This window comes from Glycine soja, chromosome 9, assembly GCF_004193775.1.
Source record: "Glycine soja cultivar W05 chromosome 9, ASM419377v2, whole genome shotgun sequence".
NCBI lineage: Eukaryota > Viridiplantae > Streptophyta > Magnoliopsida > Fabales > Fabaceae > Glycine > Glycine soja.
Genome location: NC_041010.1, coordinates 42,220,063 through 42,241,142, shown reverse-complemented (window position 1 = coordinate 42,241,142; position 21,080 = coordinate 42,220,063). Strand labels below are relative to the sequence as shown.

The 21,080-nt window shown below is 37.2% G+C and overlaps 1 protein-coding gene across 2 annotated transcripts; it reads left to right on the top strand.

Moving 5' to 3' along the window:
* The first annotated feature begins 6,800 nt into the window (after positions 1-6,800).
* On the top strand, positions 6,801-20,840 carry LOC114424958. 2 transcript variants are annotated; one of them, XM_028391654.1, is made up of 22 exons: positions 6,801-6,927; positions 7,244-7,526; positions 7,658-7,726; positions 7,810-7,947; positions 8,047-8,164; positions 9,226-9,308; positions 9,962-10,057; positions 10,351-10,519; positions 10,620-10,762; positions 10,894-10,980; positions 11,203-11,388; positions 13,357-13,524; positions 14,915-15,035; positions 15,150-15,219; positions 15,903-15,990; positions 16,107-16,227; positions 16,562-16,755; positions 16,891-16,999; positions 17,503-17,607; positions 18,033-18,133; positions 18,211-19,397; positions 19,827-20,840. In XM_028391654.1, the coding sequence occupies exons 2-22, from the start codon at positions 7,278-7,280 to the stop codon at positions 20,434-20,436; spliced, it is 4,212 nt and encodes a 1,403-aa protein (XP_028247455.1). In that variant the 5' UTR covers positions 6,801-6,927; positions 7,244-7,277; the 3' UTR covers positions 20,437-20,840. The 2 variants fall into 2 exon arrangements, with proteins under 2 accessions (XP_028247455.1, XP_028247456.1); XM_028391655.1 differs by having other exon boundaries at positions 7,224-7,526.
* The last annotated feature ends 240 nt before the right edge of the window (positions 20,841-21,080 follow it).

Here is a 21,080-nt window from a genome sequence, read left to right as displayed (position 1 = left end):
CATGACTGATTCTGCAAACATTTCTCCTCCATCAGACCGCCTTGGGGATGTTTTGCTTCGCCTCACCTAACAACAACTTCGCCTTACCTCCAAGATTGAGGAACTTCTCAATCATGTCTCCCCAACCTTCTCCCCACCACCTCCACCACCGCCAACCTGTTCTTGCATCAACCCACAAAATGAAGTTAGAGGTGCCCAGATTCGATGGCACTGACCCACTTGGTTGGATCTTCAAGATTAACCAGTTTTTCAAATATCATGGAACCACTGATCATGATCGTTTAACCATTGCGGGGTTTTACATGGAAGGAAGGGCCTTTGCTTGGTTCCAATGGATGACAAGCAACGACCAATTTACTTCTTGACCTATTTTTCTACAAGCTCTGCAAACTAGGTTTGCCCCATCCCAGTACGAAGACCCCACAGGCTCATTGTTCAAACTTACACAAAAGGGATTAGTCGCTCATTACCTGTATGAGTTTGAAGACTTGGCTAATCGCGTCGTTGGTATTCCGGCTCCGTTTCTTCTGAGCTATTTTGTGTTTGGCCTCACCCCCGATATCCGACGGGAGGTGCAAGCCCACCAACCCTTGACGTTGGTCCAGGCTGCAGGCCTTGCGCGCTTGTAAGAAGAGAAGCTCCATGATTCCCGCCTGCCACCACGATCCCGACCGTCACCACCGCCACCCTCGCCACCACTTTCACTACCCTCCCCTTGTCTTCCGCCTTTACCGCCTCTGTTGCCTTCTTCATCGCGCTCACCTCCAGCTCTGACAATCTGATGCTTGACACTGAAGGAATTGGCCTCACGCCCCGAGCGTGGGCTTTGCTTCACCTACGATGAGAAGTACCATAGAGGCCATTGTTGCGCCTCTAGGGTTCATCTCTTAATCGCGGAAGAGGATGACCTGCCAGACCCAGCCCCTTCTAATATAGACCCCACTAACCCGACTCCAGCTCTACATGAAGGGCTTGACCTGTACCTGACCTAAATCAACTTTAATTCGCTCGCGGGCCACGTTGCACCGGAAACACTTTGTTTGATTGCAACAATCGCCGGCCAGGTCGTGCTCCTGTTGGTGGATGGGGGGAGCACCCACAATTTTATTCAACAGGCTCTCGTTACCCAGCTCGGTCTTCCCTGTCGTGACACCACACCATTGAAGGTCATGGTAGGAAACGGTCAACACCTGGAATGCACTAGCTTTTGTGAGGCTATTACAATTTACATTTAAGCAACACCATTCATGGTGGACCTCTATGTCTTGCCGATAGTTGGTGCCAATGTTGTCTTGGGTGTCCAATGGCTCAAATCTTTGGGCCCCATTCTCACGAACTTTAACACGTTTTGTATGCAGTTATTCCATGAGGGGCAATTGGTTGAACTACAAGGGAACCATGATGCGAATTTGGGGTTGCTGACCTCACCCCAGTTCCGACGACTATGTCGTAAACAGGGCAATGGACTTTGCTTCCATATCTCCATTCTCTCGGACTAAGTTGTGAAGACACCTTATGACAACCTTACCCCTGAGTTACAAGCTCTCCTCACTAAATTCGATTCCCTGTTTCAGCCTCCCCATAGTTTACTGTCGGCACGCGACACTGATCACCACATCCATCTCCTACCGCAATCAACTCCGATCAACGTACGCCCGTACAGTACTCGTACTACCAGAAACACAAGATAGAGCTTCAGGTGGACTCCATGTTGCAGAAAGGCCTTATTCAACCCAGTACGAGCCTGTTCTCATCGCCGATGCTGTTAGTCAAGAAGCACGACGGTTCCTGGCGATTTTGTGTTGATTATCGTGCTTTGAATGCACTCACCATCAAATACATGTTCCCTATTCCCATGATTGATGAGCTTTTGGACGAATTGGGGGGAACACGATGTTTCTCGAAATTGGATCTGCTACAGGGCTATCGCCAAATTCGAATACAGACAAATGATGTTCCTAAGATAGCATTTCGGACACACCATGGCCATTACGAATTTAAAGTAATGCCATTCGGGTTGTGCAATGCGCCTTCTTCCTTCCAGGCGACGATGAACCTCGTCTTCCGGCCACACCTCCGGTAGTTCATTATTGTATTCTTTGATGATATCCTTGTCTATAGAGGTTCCTTCGAAGATCACTTACATCACTTGTATACCACTTTTCAGGTGCTTCTCAACAACCAATTTGTTTTGAAATTATCTAAGTGCTTGTTTGCTCAATCTCAGGTCGAGTACCCAGGCCATGTGGTCTCACACCAGGGAGTGGAACCTGTTGCTTCGAAGATTGTTGTTATTCATCAATGGCCACAACCCTGCGGAGCTTTCTTGGACTCGCTGGATTTTATCGCCGTTTCATTCGCGGCTATGCTATGATAGCAGCTCCCTTGGTCAAAGTTACCACCATTAAACCCTTTCAATGGACATCCCAGGCTCAGTTAGCCTTTGACGACCTCAAGCATGCTTTGTCTACTGCACCTGTGCTGGCCTTACCGGACTTTCGACTTCCATTCATCATGGAGACAGACGCATTGGGAGTAGGGATAGGGGCCGTTCTGTCTCAACAGGGACACCCCATCACCTTCTTTAGCAAACCTTTCACTCCAAAGCTCCTTCGAGCGTCCATGTATGTCCGAGAACTAGTCGCTATCACATTGACGGTCAAGAAATGGAGGCAGTATCTTCTTGGCCATCATTTCACCATCATCACCGATCACTGAAGCCTTAAGGAGCTACTAACCTAAGTGATACAAACCTGAGAGCAACATATGTACTTGGCACGCCTAATGGGATTCGACTACACCATTCAGTATCGTTCTGGCAACCATAATCAGGAAGCTGACGCCTTGTCGCGATTGCCAGAGCAAGACCAAGCAACATTTATGATTTTATCAATGCCCTGTTTAACATTCATGGAGGAACTTCGCAGACAGCTTGCTAACCACCAGAGTACCAACATCAGCTTCAACAAATCCGTGATTACCCAGCTAATCACCATGATTTCTCTATCTCATAGGACTTTGTTCTGTACAGAGGCCGCCTCTAGTTACCACGTGGACTTCCATTGATCGCCACTTTGCTTACTGAATATCATGCCACACCTACCGGAGGTCATACTGGAGTTGCTAAGACCAAAGCTTGGGTGTTAGAGAACTTCTACTGGTCAGGACTCCACGAGGATGTTGCTCAATTTGTGGCTAAGTGCGTGGACTATCAAGTAACAAAATATGAAGCCAAGAGGCTAGCGGGTTTATTGTGTCCCCTTTCCGTTCCTTCTCGACCATGGGTGGACCTGTCATTAGATTTCATCGTCGGCTTACCCCCTTATCATGGTAACACCGTGATTCTCGTCATTGTGGATAAGTTCTCCAAGGGGATCCATTTGGGTATGTTACCAGTGACTCACACTGCACTCATGGTGGCATCTTTATTTGTCAAAATTATGGTCAAAATTCACGGTATCCCTAACAGTTTAGTCTTCGATAGGGACCCGTTGTTCATCAACAGATTTTGGCAAGAACTCTTCTGTTTGAGTGGCACCCAACTGCGAATGAGTTAAGGCTATCACCCTCAAAGTAAATCCTGAACCGCATCATTGAACAGTATCTCCGGGTTTTCGTGCACCGCCGGCTAAGTGCTTGGGGCAAGCTTCTCCCATGGGTCGAGTGGTCCTATAATACATCATGGAATGCAGGTACAGGCACCACTCCATTTGAGATAACCTTCGGCCGGAAGTCCTTTAATTTTCCAGAATACATTGCGGGGATTGCAAAGGTGGAAGCTATGGAAGATATTCTATCAGAAAGGGAGGCCACCTTCTAGGCAATTCGAAAGAAGCTCTTGAAAGCTCAAGAACGCATGAAGACATATACTGATATGAAGCGCCGGGAGGTCAATTATGGCTCCGATGACTGGGTCTTGGTCAAGCTCCGACCATATCAATAGACATCTGCTAAAGGAACACAGGCAATTACAGGCAAATTGGTGAAGAGGTATTACTGGCCATTCCAAATTAAAGAGAGGATAAGCCCAGTGGCATACCGCCTACAATTGCCGAAGGGAGCGCGAATTCACCCTGTCTTCCATTGCTCCATGCTCAAGCCATTCAAAGGATCACCGGAAAAGACAAAGCCAATAGAGCTACCCCCAACTTTTACTAACAACCAACTTCTTATCTCTCCCTTGGCAATTCTGGACTATCGTCGCAGATCTTCAGAACCTAACGCCACTTGGAAAGTTTTGGTGCAATGGCACGACCTATCCTCATACGAGACATCTTGGGAGGATTGGCCCCAGCTATGTCAGGACTTTCACCTTGAGGACAAGGTGACTTTGCAAGGGTCGAGGGATGATACAGAAACAGGGGCAACAAAGGGAATCACTCAAGCAATGAACACAAAGGCAGAAACAGGGGTGCAAGTAGCAAACAAACCCAAAAGGAGGATCACTAAGCCTACATACCTCAATGACTACGTTTGAAGGAAAAGGACAAAGCTAGCAGTGCAATCTTGCTTGATTGGCAATTGTCTACCCTCAGGGGGACAAGGATAACCAAATCTGTTATGAAAATATTCCTAGGCACACATCAACACAAATTCTGTTACGAGGATCCTTATATATATGCTATGTAATAACAAGCAAGATAATAAGAATCATACTATTACCTCTCTTTCCCTTGTGCTATTTTCTTCTTCCTTAATCCCTTTTCTGGAGGAGCTGGTCCTCGAATCCAGCAAGCACCACGAGGCCTATCACTCCTTTTTTACTTGTTTGAAATCCATCTCCAAGAAACTCTAATGAGTCGGTGATCAATATGCATAAAAACAATTCATCTAGATCAACCTTATGCGGTTCAAGCCAATAGGAATGGTGATCCTACTCAATCCTTTTTGTTTCACTCTTGGGAAAAATTGATGAATTAAAAATAGATTAGGAAAATGGCCAAAAAGAATTCCAATATTAGCTTAACAATTGGTAGAATCTCCGATTAGCAAAGCGAGATCTGAACATTTTTTTAAGCAAACAAACTAATGTCATTTCACTAAGGATATCAAAGAAAATAATACATATCGAGGAATCCAGATGAAATGCCACGTTTTGTGGGTATTGATGCCCTCGTAAACTTGTAGGCAACAACATTGGCTTGCCTCTTAACTAAACTCACACAAGTTTTTGCGAGGAATTTAAAAGAGTCACACAAGTTTTTGCAGGGAATTTAAAAGAGCCTTACATCTGGCTAGAATAGTATGAAATTCATTTAGACCTTGTTTTGTTGTTTTAAGAGTATCCTGAATGAACTTATAGTCTATTTCAAAGACCACATTTTGAAGTTGGAGTTGTTGTGTCCAGATTAGGACTTGATGAAATGTAAATGCAAACGGGATAATACATGTTATTGATCAAAATAAGATTGGGAAATACTGTCCTAGTGCTAAAAGTTTTTTTTTCTTACCATATTATTGGTACCAACTAGTTCCCATGTTAAAAATGATGATTAATATCTATCACAAACTATGAGTATACAATGATGATATTTCTCTCATTTAACACAATTTATTTATTTCATACTCAAGGGATAACGTGATTTGAACTTGAACCACTTAATTAAATGACACAACTTGTATCAACTGTTGTTGATCCTAGTGTTACAAGATAAGTTTTTTATTTACTCAGACTCAATAATCATTGTACTCGGTAGTCGAATAAGATCCCAAATATCTAGATGATTTTAATAAAATAAGAGGGAAACTTTATCTCTTAGCTACAAGATAAAAATATAATGCTAATATCCTAAAATATCTTTTATTAGAGAAAAGATGAGATAATTACATTACCCCCTATTTACATTATCTAAAAGGAGAAGATAAAAATCAGATAATCCAATCTCTCCTTATATAAGAGACCATTGAGACTTTGATAAAACATTTTCTAATTTAAACTCACATACTATTATACTATTGTTTGTATACTTTTAATTATCTAACTTGAACGTGAGAGTATATTTTCAAGTACCTCCACCATAATTTTTGAAGAAATTCACAAAAAAATACTAGCAACCGATCTTACCAAATATGATAACAACAACTTTTAATTAGAGGTTTAATTAGATAAGACAAAATCATGTCACCTGAGATACTAGTAAGCATTTTTAAAAACTTTTAAATAATTAATTTCAATGTTTAAATCTAGATTGAGTTGCTAATATTTGGTATAAGTCTAAAAGACTTACACTTGGTAACCCCATCTCAACTATAATATACCGCACGATTATATATTATATATTAAGTCAAAAAGCTATATTATTTATGTGTAATCATTTAAATCCTAAATTATTATTTTAGTTTTTGAATTTGGAGGTGTTTTTTTTTAGTTTCTAAAATTTAAAAATGTTTTTTTTTTTAATTTTGACAAATTATTCTTTTTAGTTCCTAACATGATAAATTAACACTATGGTATTTTTTAGCATTTTGGGGTATTTTTTTTAGCACGTGATCATAGTTTAAAAATGTAAATTCAAGTGATTAAAAAATAAAAATTATTTTATGATAATTAAAAATTATTATATAAAGTGTAAATTTATTAAGTCAGAAATTAAAAATAATAATTTATCAAAATTTAAAGAAAAAATAATTTTTAATTTTAAGGAATAAAAAATATACACCTTAAATTTAGGAACTAAGATAATAATTAAATCTTATTTAAATTACTTTTTAAAAGAATGTTATTAGAGACAAAAAAAAGGTTATATTTTATCAATATAAAAAGTATTAATATTGATATAACATAACTTATAAACCCGATGAATAAAAATTAGCTTGGAGTCCGGGCAAATCAGCGAGACAGGAACAGCCCTAGCGCGGACCAAAGCCGGTGTTCAATTTCCATCTTCTTCCGAACACGCCATTTTCGTCTACGATAAACGCTCTCAGGTTCATTCCTTCTTTCGTTCGCTTTTCCGCGTCACACTGTGCTACTGCAATTCCTCTTTGCAATGCCAGCGTTTTCTTTAATTTTTCATTGTTTAGCCGCCAATCGTAGTTTAGATAGTGAAATTTCGAGTAACTTTTCAGTCAGCGTTAAGTGATTTCCTTGGAATCGAGCAAGAGAGAGCCAACTAACTCGTTCCCGCTACTGCTAACTGTTCTTTCTGAAGTGAAAGTGTTGTCGTGATTATTTTTATTTTGATTACAACAACTGTATTGAACACGCGCATGGTTTTCACTAGGGCACTTTTTTTATCTGCAGAAGAAAAGGGGTTTGTGAGAGGCTTGTATCCAAAATGGCTAGATCCAAACGACGGAGGTTTACCAGTGGTAGCAATGTCAGACCCGGGACTATGACTTTCGAGCCTATTTTGGAAGAAGGAGTGTTCCGTTTTGATTGTTCTGTAAATGTTAGAGATGCAGTACCCCCCAGTATTTCTTTTTTGAATACCAATGATAGAGACATATCTATCTATAGTGAGAAGGTTCCGCTCTATACCCCGACGTTTGCGTGTCGTTCAGAGAAGCAGGTTGTCAAACTTGAGGTTAGTTACTTAATTAGCTTCTGGCTCATATCTTTTGGTTGTCAACTTGTCATCGTACAATGTTGATAATGTGTTTATGTACTATCTTTTTCTCTGGTCTTCATAAATTAATTAAATTGTTTTTGAACCAGCTGCCTGTAGGTTCTTCCCTTTATGGAACGGGAGAAGCTAGTGGTGAGCTCGAGAGGACAGGCAAAAGAGTAAGTCAATCTTATGGAATTACATGTTTTAAAAAAAGATTTACTTGTTATCTGGCTAATCATCAATTAAATTTCATTTGCAGGTTATCACATGGAACACGGATGCATGGGGTTATGGACCGGGAACTACCTCCTTGTACCAATCACATCCATGGGTGTTAGCTGTTCTTCCAAACGGTGAGGCGATAGGAATTCTTGCCGACACTACAAGGCGCTGTGAGGTGCTGTAACATTTGGGTTTTCTTCATCTATAACCTTGAAGAGACGTTTATGCTGTAATGTTAATCTGTTTGATGGTCATTTATTTTGTTCGTAAGCAGATTGATCTGAGGAAAGAATCAACAATACAGTTTGTTGCTCCATCCGCATATCCTGTCATTACATTTGGTCCTTTTGCTTCACCCACAGCAGTGTTGATATCTCTATCAAAAGCAATTGGTAAATTTTTAATAAAAAAATTCAATTATAATTAATGTAGCTCCATAGAAATTATGGCTCTTCATTTTCATTGAGGGGAGGAAATTTTATGCGATTAGTTTGTCTGTAAAAATTGAAGCCTGTCTTCACTTATGGAGAGTAGTCCATTTCTGTAGAAGAATCTAGTACCTGTAGTTGACCCACCAAAAATATGATTTCATATGCAACACATGTTATTGTTTTATGTGTGTTCATAAACATTTGTTTGTAACATGTAGTGTGTTTTTATTATACTTGGAGCCGCTAATTTTTATATATAAAAATAAAGACATTATCAATGATTGAATAATATTGATAATCTTATATGCTTATTTATTTATAATCTTCAAATTGAGAAAGCATGTAATGTGAGTGTACTATTATATTCTGTTATATTTCTATAACTATAATTTATGTACAAGATTCAAGAAGAGATCATTTTCAAATTAAAATTTCAAGCATGTAATTTAGGGATGGAACTAGGTGTGAGTATATACCACCCCCAAAAAACTAGACAAAGCCTTTTAACATTTATTGTAAAACTAAAAATTCACCCCCTCTAATATTTGGTCCTAAGTATCAAATCTACTTGTCCCTGGCTTGTGGTAAATTTTGCCCCCTCACCCCCAAACATTATTCTATACATCTTAGAATGTAGGTTTGAGCCTAACTCAACCCCAAAAAACTAGCTCATGGGGTGAGGGTTGTCCCCCACTTATATATTCTATCTTTGTCTTATCTCTAAGCCAATTTGGGACTTGGGCTATTCCCAATACACCCCCTCACGCCCAACACTTTTGGGCTTGGTGGGTGACTCACTTATATGAATCTAGGATAGTATTTGATACCATCTTAGCTAAACATGTGGGTTTGGGCCTAACTCAACCCCATAAGCTAGGTGAGGGTCCCCCCCCCCCATATATTCTATCTTTGTTTTATCTCTAGTCAATGTGGGACTTGGATTTTTCCCAATAGTACAACACTTTCTAGTATCATCATTTTATTTATAAATTCTTTCTTACAGATTTTTTGTTCTTTGTCAGGAACTGTATTTATGCCCCCAAAATGGTCATTAGGCTATCATCAATGCCATTCGAGATATTTATCTGACGAGAGAGTTCTGGAGGTACTTGGTGTTTTCTCAGTGGGGTGATTCTGGGATTAGTTGCATTCATATGTAGAAAACTGGAGACTCTGAATATGCATGTGTTCCAATTTCTGTCTGTTTTTGCTATAGTCTTTTTGTCTTTACTGCTTCTTTGGTTAAGAAAAATTGAAATCTTCTAAAGTTCTATTTGGTATACCTGTATTTTAATGTGTAAGATATCTGGGGTTTTTGGATGAGATGATTGCATGCCTATGCTTGATGTCCGCCAAGGTAATATTTAAACAGAAGAACGTGGCAGGATATCGAATTTCTTCATATTGGGCATACCTTTCAATAAACCTGAGAATCTTAGATGCTGGGAATCTTAAGCATATAAACACAGTTTAAATAATGCATTTGTAATTGAATATGAAAATCTGAATGAACTGCAAAATTTAGACTTTACCCCATGTCGGGAATCTTTAATAACTTTCGGCTCTCATACTAAGCATGGTTTTCCAAAATTTTCATGCATTCCAGATAATATTCTTTACATGTAGACATTCAAAATACCTAGGAATTTAGGAATTCTGCATTGCTATCAACTTAGTTCTTTACATTCTAACATTATTGGTTGTGAGTTATTCCAAAGCATGTTTTGTCTTTGATTTGTTAACAATTAAAATTTGCAGGTTGCAAAAACATTCCGGAAAAAGAGCATACCTTGTGATGTGATATGGATGGATAACAGTTACATGGATGGTTTTCGTTGTTTCACCTTTGACAAGGCAGGTTTTTTTACTCCTAGAAAAAAGAATCAACTACAGTATCATAATTTTTATTATAAATCTTTCTAATTGTGCACATGAATTAATTTAGTGTTTAGTACATTTATGTTGTCACATAAATTAAAGTGATGTATTGCATAGATTATAATATAATTTCCTTTTATTGGCTAACATTAGTTGTCCAACCTGCACAGGTAATTTGAAAAATACTTAGTAAACTTTTCGGTTGTCCATTTTATTGTCTATGACAATATATTTTTGTTTAGAAAAGTAAGTATTGTGATATCTTTCAGGAGCGTTTTCGAGATCCCACGTCTTTAGTGAAAGATCTCCATTATAGTGGTTTTAAAGCTATTTGGATGCTTGATCCTGGAATAAAGCAGGAAGAGGGTTATTTTGTATATGATAATGGTTCTAAAAAAGATGTTTGGGTCCAAAAGGAAGATGGAAATCCTTATGTTGGTAATTTTTTTCTTGTCTTTTAGACACAAATATTTCTGTACTTCATTCTTGCCTTCTTCTTTCCTTTCTGTGATACATTATCCCATATATACATTATCAGGAGAGGTGTGGCCTGTTCGATGTGTCTTCCCTGACTATACACAGTCAAAAGTTCGTGCATGGTGGGCAAATTTAGTTAAAGACTTCATATCCAAAGGTGCTGATGGTATATGGAATGATATGAATGAACCATCTATCTTTAAGGTATTTCTAATCTCGTTGGTTTCTTTTCTTCAAATAATTTTGAAACAATATTTGATCCAAATCCTACTAACTGTGAGTCTGTGACTCTTGATTTGTTCCATTTCTACCTTCTGCACTCATTTCTTTTTTAGGATGTAACAAAAACAATGCCTGATAGCAATGTTCATAGTGGAGATAGTGAACTTGGAGGCTGTCAGAATCATTCTTTCTATCACAATGTAATATACTTTGCCCTTTATTTTGATTTTGGATTTGCACGTTATTTCATGATAAGCTTGTTTTGACAATGCATACATTCGTGGGAGGCACTTGGATTATATAATTAGATACTGCCTGCATCTTGATTTTGTTGCTAGTGTTTGAATTTAAATTTGTTGTGTGCTTTGATGCCTTACCTTGTAGTTATGAAGTTTCTCAATTATTATGACTGTTCTCTATAGGTGTATGGTCTTCTGATGGCAAGATCAACCTATGAAGGCATGAAACTGGCTAATGAAAAGAAGCGTCCTTTTGTTCTTTCAAGAGCTGGATTTGTTGGCAGCCAAAGGTATGCTGCAACATGGACTGGAGATAATCTTTCAACCTGGGAGCATCTTCATATGAGTATCTCCATGGTACTTCAGCTGGTAAGATTACATTAGTGGAAAGGATCCTACTTCCCTTGAGCAACATGTTTGATGTTGTCTTTGTGCCATTAATTAACTTCTGCAGTTTCTTGTGAAGCATTTATGGATACACAGTATATGTGTAGCTGGATCTAAGTTATAATAAATAGTTGTTAGCTTAATTTTTCGAAACATTTGTCACCCAAATGATAAATAATACTTTAAATAGGTGCTACACAATAGTATCCTCATAAGACAAGACGTTTGACTGCAAGTAGCAGTCATGACCACAAAGGCTATATTAATATTGTCATGGATTGTCCTTTTCCATTTTCTTAGAGTTGTGATGTCCTTTATTCTGTACGATGCTTTTGGCATTGGAGTTTTGCTAAGATTCTTTATGAGAACTATCTGCAGTGAGAGTGATATTTTTTTTATATTGTCTCATTGGTAGCAGGTTTTTTCATAATTTTTAAAATGTGGTTCAGTTCCAGATGAAATTCGATGTCATTGTCTTCCTATAATCTAATATTTACTTTATATTTAAGCATAAAACCTGAATGATAGGAAATAATATTATTTCTGAACAATATCTGAATGAATTACAATGCTGTATTTACAGTAAAATATATATTGGCAAAACTAAGTGTATTAGATATGTAACATTAAACCATTCATGTAGTTATTGGGGTTGGGTCTAGCAGAAGGGATTAGTCTCTCACAAGTCACAATGCATTGAACTAAGGATTTGATATCCCATTTCATTCTTGGTCTAGCAGTATTAGGGATGTTTTTTGTACTTGGGGGGAATAGTATATAAAATTTACAGATCTTGTGTGTCGGTGGTTACCTAGTTTACAGCAAGATCTTTGGTTCCCTAATACTTGTTCTGTATATTGTATTAGTTAACCATAGTTCTGCTCCTGTTGATGCTATGCTGTATGTAAATCAGTACCACTTGTACTGCTTTCACTATTATTTATAATATATATCTAGTTTTGCCGATAAAAAAAAAACCTCCACTGGCAGAGGTGCCTACATTTAGTTATCAACTGTGCCTCGAACAAGATTCCCTCTGAGGGAGGATAACTATGAGAAACAAAAAAATAAAACCCATTCATGTGTCTTCACCTAGTAGCTTAAGATTTTGGGATTATGGGTTCATGACATGGTATTAAAGTCTCTATGACCAAGTTGTATAGAGTTCATTCCTTGCTGCCCCCATTCTTCTAATAAATTGATGAATTTTTATTAAGATAGGGAAAATTGTGGGCTGTTCACACTTAAAAGTCTAAAATGTTTCGTGCATGCGGTGTGTCAGAAATATAATGTCTTATATTTTGTGTTTGACCTACCTCAACCTTAAAAGCTAGTTCATATTAGAGTATTCTTACTCGTTTGTAGTCTATGGCCAGCTGTCAGTTTGTTAGGTTACTAACTACTGTAGTTAGTAACTGTTAGTTAGTTTTCAGTTACACTCCCTATATAAAGAGCTGTAACAAAATTGTGTAACTTGGCTTTTCATTTTTTTTCAATCAATGAGAAACTTATTCAGCTTCTGTCTAAACCTATCAGTTCATAGGGTGTGTGGTTTCCCTCCACTTATATACTCTATCTTGGTACTATCTCTAGCTGAGACTTGTGTTTTTTCCCAATACACCCCTCACGCCCAACACTATTGGGCTTGTTGCATGGATAATATGGTAAGTTTGCCGTTAAAGGCTCTGATACCATCTTATATTTTGGATTTGGGCCTAACTCAATCCTAAAAACTAGTTCATAGAGTGAAGGTTGCCCCTCACTTATATACTCCATCTCGGCACTATCTCTAGCTGATTTGGGACTTGGGTTTTTCCTAATATATTATAAAGTCATTCATTTGTCTACTCCTAATAGTTTAAGCTCTTGTAGTTGTTGGTTCAAGACATTAAATAATCACTTTGAATATATGTTATATTTCCCCTAATAGTTTGCTTTTCTTGTATTCAGGGACTTAGTGGTCAGCCACTTTCAGGTGCGGATATTGGTGGATTTGCTGGAAATGCATCACCTAGACTTTTTGGAAGGTGGATGGGTGTTGGTTCCTTGTTTCCCTTTTGCAGAGGGCATTCTGAAGCTTGCACCACTGACCATGTACCTTGGTCTTTTGGGGAAGAGGTTAGTTCATCTTTGTGTGTATAAAATCAATATTCTTGTGGTTTCCAACTTGTTATATGTTGGACATTTATCTAAATTCTAAGTTGAAATTTCTCGTCAATATATATCACGTGGAGTAAAAATAATGAATAATGAAGGCTGTAAATTAAGCTCGATCATTAGCTTGGTATCAACTTAACAAATTTGAGTTCATGAGACAATTAGTGCATAATCTCACATATATTTCATTTTGTGCTTTAAGTTCTGGGGGTGCACATTTGTTATTATCTTATTATGTGTTTATTTTAACTGGCAAGGTGTCTTAATTGCAGTCACCCCTAGCCTGCCTTAGTTGCAGCCTCTTTGGGGTTGCCTTAATTACAACCTTAAGGGTGATATTTAGGGTTTGTTTGAATTGACGGAAGAGAATGGAGTGGAGGGGAAAATTGTTCCCTTGTTTGGACTAAAAATATGGCATACATAGAACTTAAAAAGTTTGGACAATCCTCACCTTACAAGCCAGTTTTGTGGTTTAGTTAGCCCTTAAGCCCACATTCTAAGATGGTATCAGAGCCTATCTTAGATCCATTGTTGAGCCACCTGCATTGCATGCTCTACATTGGTAGCCTTGGGCATGAGGGAGTGTTAAAGCTTCCTTGTGGTTACTCATAGCCCACCTTACTTGTGGCCTCAAGGGTGGTGTTTAGTCCCGCATTGACTAGAGTAATGGCTTAAATAAAGCTTGGGTAATCCTTACCTTATAAGCCAATTTTGTGAGGATGGGTCAGACACTAAGCCAAAATTTAAATTTTTTCTAGGGCCATTTTTTCCCTTCAGTGGAACTTATTTCCATTAAAGAAATCTAGGATGGATGACATAAGAAAATACTGCATTCATCATCATGCGTTGTATTCAAGAGCATTTACTTTAAATTGTATTCTGCTACTGGCCTAATCTGGATTTTATTTTTATAGGAGTAATTTGTTGTTAATATTTGCTAGCACCTTCTGACTATATTATACATGAACAATATATTTCTTTATGAGGAGGGATCAAGTTACTCCAAGAGTACCTTTAACTGAGTTTCTCCTCATCCTTACCCTTCACTTTCTTGTAATCTAATGGTTCTGAAGAGTAACACATCTCAACCGTTAGATTACAATAAAATGAAGGGTGAGGATGAGGAGTAACTCTCTTAAGAGTTACTCTTGGAGTAAGTTGATCCCTCTTCTTTCTTTATTATAAAAACCGTTAATTTTTATCTATGCAAACCTAGCACTATCTCATAAAGGCTTAGGACACATTTCTGTGATGAATGAGAAGATGGGTCAATTTACAGTCTTTAAGTTTCTCACATAATGAAATGGTGTTCTGTAATTTGTGCATCACTAACTTCAGCTCAAACTTTTAGTGTGAAGAAGTTTGCCGATTGGCATTGAAGAGGCGCTACCGCCTGATCCCACTTATCTACACTCTTTTTTATTTTGCTCATACATGGGGCACACCAGTGGCAACCCCTACTTTCTTTGCTGGTGGGTTCATGTTCTGTTTACTAATTTGTGCGTCTTTGGCTTGTTATGATATTTGAGCATATTTCATGTACATCATGATTTATATATATATATATATATATTTTGCTTTTGCAGATCCAAAAGATCCTAGCCTGAGGAAGCTTGAAAATTCATTTTTGCTTGGTCCAATCTTAGTGTTTGCAAGGTTCTTCTACTTGTCTATCATCAATCTAGATAAAACTGCTATATTTTCTTGAGATTCCTTTGCAGGAAATAGGCTGGTTTTCCTGATGCTTCTATGCACACTTACTGCCGATAGCTTTTAGTCATCGAGAAAGGATGAATGATAAAAAAAATTACATATTTCTTTTCCAATTTTTAAAACAATTAAATCTGCTCATGGTAAATCCCCTGATATGTTCATCCTTCATTTTTTTATTAAGAAGAAAACATTAAATTCATTAAAAATTAACAATGTGCATATAGGAATTAGAAATGATACTATTTAGCACAACTGCACAAGAGAAGCAAAAATAAATTACTGTAATATAAAGCCCAGCTTATCTATCTTCGTTGAGATTTGATATAAGCTGTCTATGGATGTTAACTACTGGTTTCTGCTCCTCTTGTGTCTGTGTGCATTTCTTTGAATTTAAGTTGATTCCCCATTCCAACTTTATCTGACCATGTCCATTTTGCATTATTAAATGTAAATATTAATAATGTGTAATGTTTTCTCTTATTCATTAACAATTCATATTTGTAAGTATTTGTGGTCTTTGGATCTGATGCTTTTTTGGGTAGCAGCTCTCAAGTTTGATAGAATGCTGTATTACACATTGCTGTACAATTTGTGCTGATTTAACATGTTATTTGTATCTTGATCAGCACCTTACGTAGACAGGGTTTGGATAAGTTGGAGATTACTTTACCTAAGGGGATATGGCTGAATTTTGATTTCAACGATGCACATCCGGTATTTTTTTCCTGTTCTTTTGGTTTTCATTTTGTTTTAATAGTATTTTAATTTATTTTCTTTCACAAAAAATGATTTGCTTTCCTTTGTTTTTTGTTCTGTCTGGGGCATGTCAGGATTTGCCAGCTTTATACTTAAAAGGTGGCTCGATAATTCCTGTGGGCCTCCCTCATGAACATGTTGAAGAGGCTAATCCTTCAGATGACTTGACTCTTTTTGTGGCTTTAGATGATCATGGTAAGTCAATGCATTCAATTTTCCCTTGGCATGCTTTTACAGCTATCTTGATAATGTCTGTACTCTTCAGATTGACATGTTGCTCTTAAAGGCTGTATGAATAAGATTTACGGTTTGTTTGAGGAGCTAATTTGAGGTTATGAAAACAGTTTATGACTCCTATAAGTTCTTACCTTATTTTTATAAGCTTCTTGACGTAATTTATCAAAATAAGCTCTTTTTAACGTATGAATAAATTTTATGGTTAAATTTATGGCATAAGCCCTTACATGATAAGAACTTATTGAACTTTTGATTAAGTTCTTTACCTAAATGCACCCTTAATCATTGACAGGGAAAGCTGAAGGTGTTCTATTTGAAGATGATGGTGATGGATACGAATTCACAAAAGGCAATTATTTATTAACACATTATGTGGCTGAACTTAAATCATCAGTTCTTACTGTGAGTGTCCAGAAAACTGAAGGGTCATGGGAAAGACCTAAACGCCGCCTGCATATTCAATTATTGCTGGGTGGGGGTGCAATGGTATGTGCTTTTCTGTGAGATGAAACCACAGAATTTGAAACTCGTGTCAAAGAAACTGTGAAAACCCCCTGCTTGATTCCATCCTTTACTGGATACTTGATCTTAATATTTATATAATTTATGTTTTTTAAACAGCTTGATACATGGGGAACTGATGGAGAAGTTCTGCAACTAATTTTGCCTTCGGAAGATGAGGTGTCGGAGCTAGTATCTACTAGTGAGAAGAATTACAAGGACCGCTTGGGTATTTCCTTGTTCAAATATTTTACTTGACTGGTTTATGAATATTAATATATATGATATTTATGTATGCGTTGTACCAATTGTCCAATTCTTATTTTCTTGAGCATCATTTTCTCTGCTAATGCTACATTTTATTCTTTAGTATAGTGTTTTGTAGTTTGTTTATCGGTTTCAGACAATCCTGTTTTATGATCTAACATGTCAATTTTGAAGATATTTCTTGGTTTGGATATTCACCTTACAATTTCTATTCCGCAGTTTCCATGTCTTTATTATCTGCCGATGGTTTCTTTTCCCTTGGTTGAGAATTGTCTGAATTGATTTTTTTGCATGGGTATTAGTTCTCTTATCATGTCCTTGAGTAGAGTGGATGCTGACTACTGGTTTTCTTCTGCAAATTATGTTGTATTTTACATCTGAATTCTATGTAACATGCCTTCAATAATCCTAAAAATGCCAATTGTATATCAAGGTGTGCTACTTTCTGCAATTTTTTTTTGGCAGAAAATGCAACTCCAATTCCTGATGTAGAAGTAGAAGTAGAAGTAGAAGAGGTTTCTGGACCCATGGAAACACAGATTTTAAGAATTCCCATTGAACAGCAAAGTGGTGAGTGGAATCTAATGTTCCTTGAATTGCGGGTAGAATTATCTACGTGACACATGCATACGTTCATCGTCATTAGCAATTTGTTTAATTTGTTTTTCAAGTAATTGGAAATGTACAAGTAGCTTGTGTTGATATTTCTATTAAGATCAATTGGTAATTTTCAAACCAAAACAATTCAATTACAATGGAAGTAGCTCCATTGCAATTTTGCCTCTTCATTTTTTAGGGATTCAACATTAGAAGATTTTATGCAATTGTTTTCTTTGGAAAAATTGAATTCTGTCATCACTTATGGAGAGTAGTCCATATCTATAGAAGAATGTAGTACCTATATTTGACCCACAGAATATATGATTTCAAGTTTTGTTTTATTATAATTTTTTAAAGAGGTTACAATTTTTATTTTCATTTTTTGTTGTGACTAGACATAGAAGACCATGTTAGTCAGACGCCTGAGGAGGCAAGTACGCCAACTGATGGAGCGATAAATATTGCTGATTGTAGTGACGCATTCAAGACTACAGAGGTAATTGAACGGTAAATTAATCTTGTTATGTTATTGACATGTGACCATAAAATTCTTATCTTTTATCTATATTTCAGCTTTTCCCTTCCCGAGATGCTGTGCTGAATTGGGCTCGAGAAGTTGCAAAAGAGAATGGATTTGTCCTTACTATTTTGAGGTCAGAAACACATACAGGAAGTAATAAAAAGAATATTAGAGGGAAGACATATGTAATTCTGGGTTGTGAAAGGAGTGGAAAATATAGACCATACAAGAATACATTATCTAAGGTGACTAGTTCCAAAAAATGTGAGTGCCCCTTCAAGCTAAAGGGAAAAGCTTTGAACAAGGATGAAGGGTGGATTGTTAAGGTAATGTGTGGTTATCACAACCACGACTTAGGGGAAACATTAGTGGTGGGTCATTCATATGCTGGTCGACTAACTGCTGAAGAGAAGTCATTGGTCATTGATATGACAAAGAAAATGGTGGAGCCGAGAAACATACTACTAACATTGAAGGATCACAATAATGACACTACTATCAGGCATATTTACAATGCTCGACAAGCATATCGATCTTCTCAGAAAGGTCCTAGGACAGAAATGCAACACCTACTAAAGTTATTGGAACATGATCAATATGTGTGTTGGAGTAGAAAGGTGGACGATTCTGATGCTATCAGAGATATATTTTGGGCACATCCAGATGCCATCAAACTTTTAGGTTCTTTCCACACTGTCTTGTTCCTTGACAATACTTATAAAGTCAACAGGTATCAATTGCCACTGCTTGAGATTGTTGGTGTTACATCCACAGAGTTAACATTCTCTGTTGCATTTGCTTATATGGAGTCGGATGAAGTTGATAACTTCACTTGGGCACTACAGAAGCTAAGAGAACTGATTGTCAAAGACAACGAGATGCCTCCAGTAATTATAACTGTTAGAGACATTGCTCTGATGGATGCAGTGCAGGTGGTCTTTCCTAGCTCTTCTAATTTGTTATGTCGTTTTCATATAAGCAAGAATGTGAAGGCTAAATGCAAGTTGATAGTTCATCCGAAGGAGAAATATGACTTGGTGATGGATGCATGGGATAGTGTGATGAATTCTCCCAACGAGGGTGAGTATATGCAACGGTTGACATTACTTGAAAAGGTTTGCTCAGATTTTCCTACTTTTGGCGATTATGTGAAAAATACATGGCTGATTCCTCACAAGGAAAAATTTGTTATGGCATGGGTAGATCGAGTGATGCATTTGGGTAACACTACAATCGACAGGTATGCTTAAATTTATATATTAATAATTAATAAATAATAATAATTGATCACAATATATTATAATTATGTTAATTATTATTATTATGTGCTATTATGCTGCTTATTATGTTAATTATTATTATTCTATTTATTACGTTTATTATTATTATTATTATTATAAATATCTATAACTATTAATAACCTATAATAAATATTAATAATGAGAATTACCCCATTTGGTGCACACATTTCATTATACAATTTTACCCTTGAACCACTTAAATTTCAAATTTTTCTTCTAACTTACATTAACTTTTCACTACTTTTATATTATTAGTTTTTTTTTATTTTGTAATTTTTTATTAACTGTATTTTACTTCTATTTTTTTTTTGAAAAAATTAGAGAGCCCCTAGTAGTTATAATGATAACTATTATGTTTTACTTCACAGGTTTGAAACAGCACATTGGAGGCTGGAGAACTTGCTTCAAGATAGTGGGGGGGATATGTGTAGTTGTTGGGATGCTGTGAACAACATGATTAAATTGCAACACACACAGATTAAGGTGTCGTTTGAGAAAAGTATAAACATTGTGGAATACAATGATCCATTCTATAGCAAGCTGCGGGGATTTGTATCAAGGAATGCATTGAGTTATATAGCTGACCATTATGACCGAGTTAAGACCGTTGGTATTGATATTGATGGTTCTTTATGTGGATGCACAATTAGAACTACACATGGTCTACCTTGTGCGTGTGAACTTGCTAAGTATAGTAGGACGTGGCACCCAATTCCCTTGCAAGCAATTCATGTTCATTGGAGGACATTAAACTTCAGTGACCAAGAAATGAACAATGAGGGGCTCGAGTTAGCGTTGCAACGTGAAGTGGATGCTTTGCACAATCAATTTCAGGAACTTGATTATGCTGGAAAAATTACTTTGAAGGCCAAATTGCGTGAACTAGCATTTCCTGATGCAATTTTAATGTGTCCGTCTCCTGAAAATTACTTTGATGCTCCAAAGGCTCTGGGCTTCCGCGAGAGACAAATCAATTGAATGTGATCCTTTATGTCCGGAGCATGCTGATGCATAACATTCTGACCATGATAGCATGTTAGCTCACCCTTCATCTTAGAAATCAGCCCATGAGAGTTTTGCCCAAATTCCGGTTGAGATTCATCCTTTTATTGAAGACATTGTAGATGTGAAACAGACGAGAAATGTGGTTAATTGTCTTAGATATATTGTGGTCTTAGTTTCTTTATCTTCACATGGAAGCATTACGTTTTTCCTTCTTGGAGGTTAACCAACGTTATGTCAGTCAAGTCACCTACTTAGGTTTGTGCATAAATGTCACTCTGTACAACTATGATATGTAGTTTGTTTAAAATCAGGTCTTTAATTTAATCTACACTGTTTGGATGGGGAATTTTAATTTGAGTGAGGAATGTACTGTAAAATACTTTGTTCGGGTAATTTTGTCTTATATTTTGATTAATTTGGGGGAGAAAGGGTTGGTGGATGATTCTTCTGTTGCTGATGGTTGGTGTGGAAGCGAAAAGGAGTGGTGCATTGAGAAGGAACAATGCAAGGGGGGTGGTGGTGCTGCTGCACATTGTGTTGCGCTGCTTGCTATCTCTCATGTGTTGTGTCTGTGTTGTTGTTTCTCGCTAAATGTGGGAGAGGGAGATGAAGATTTG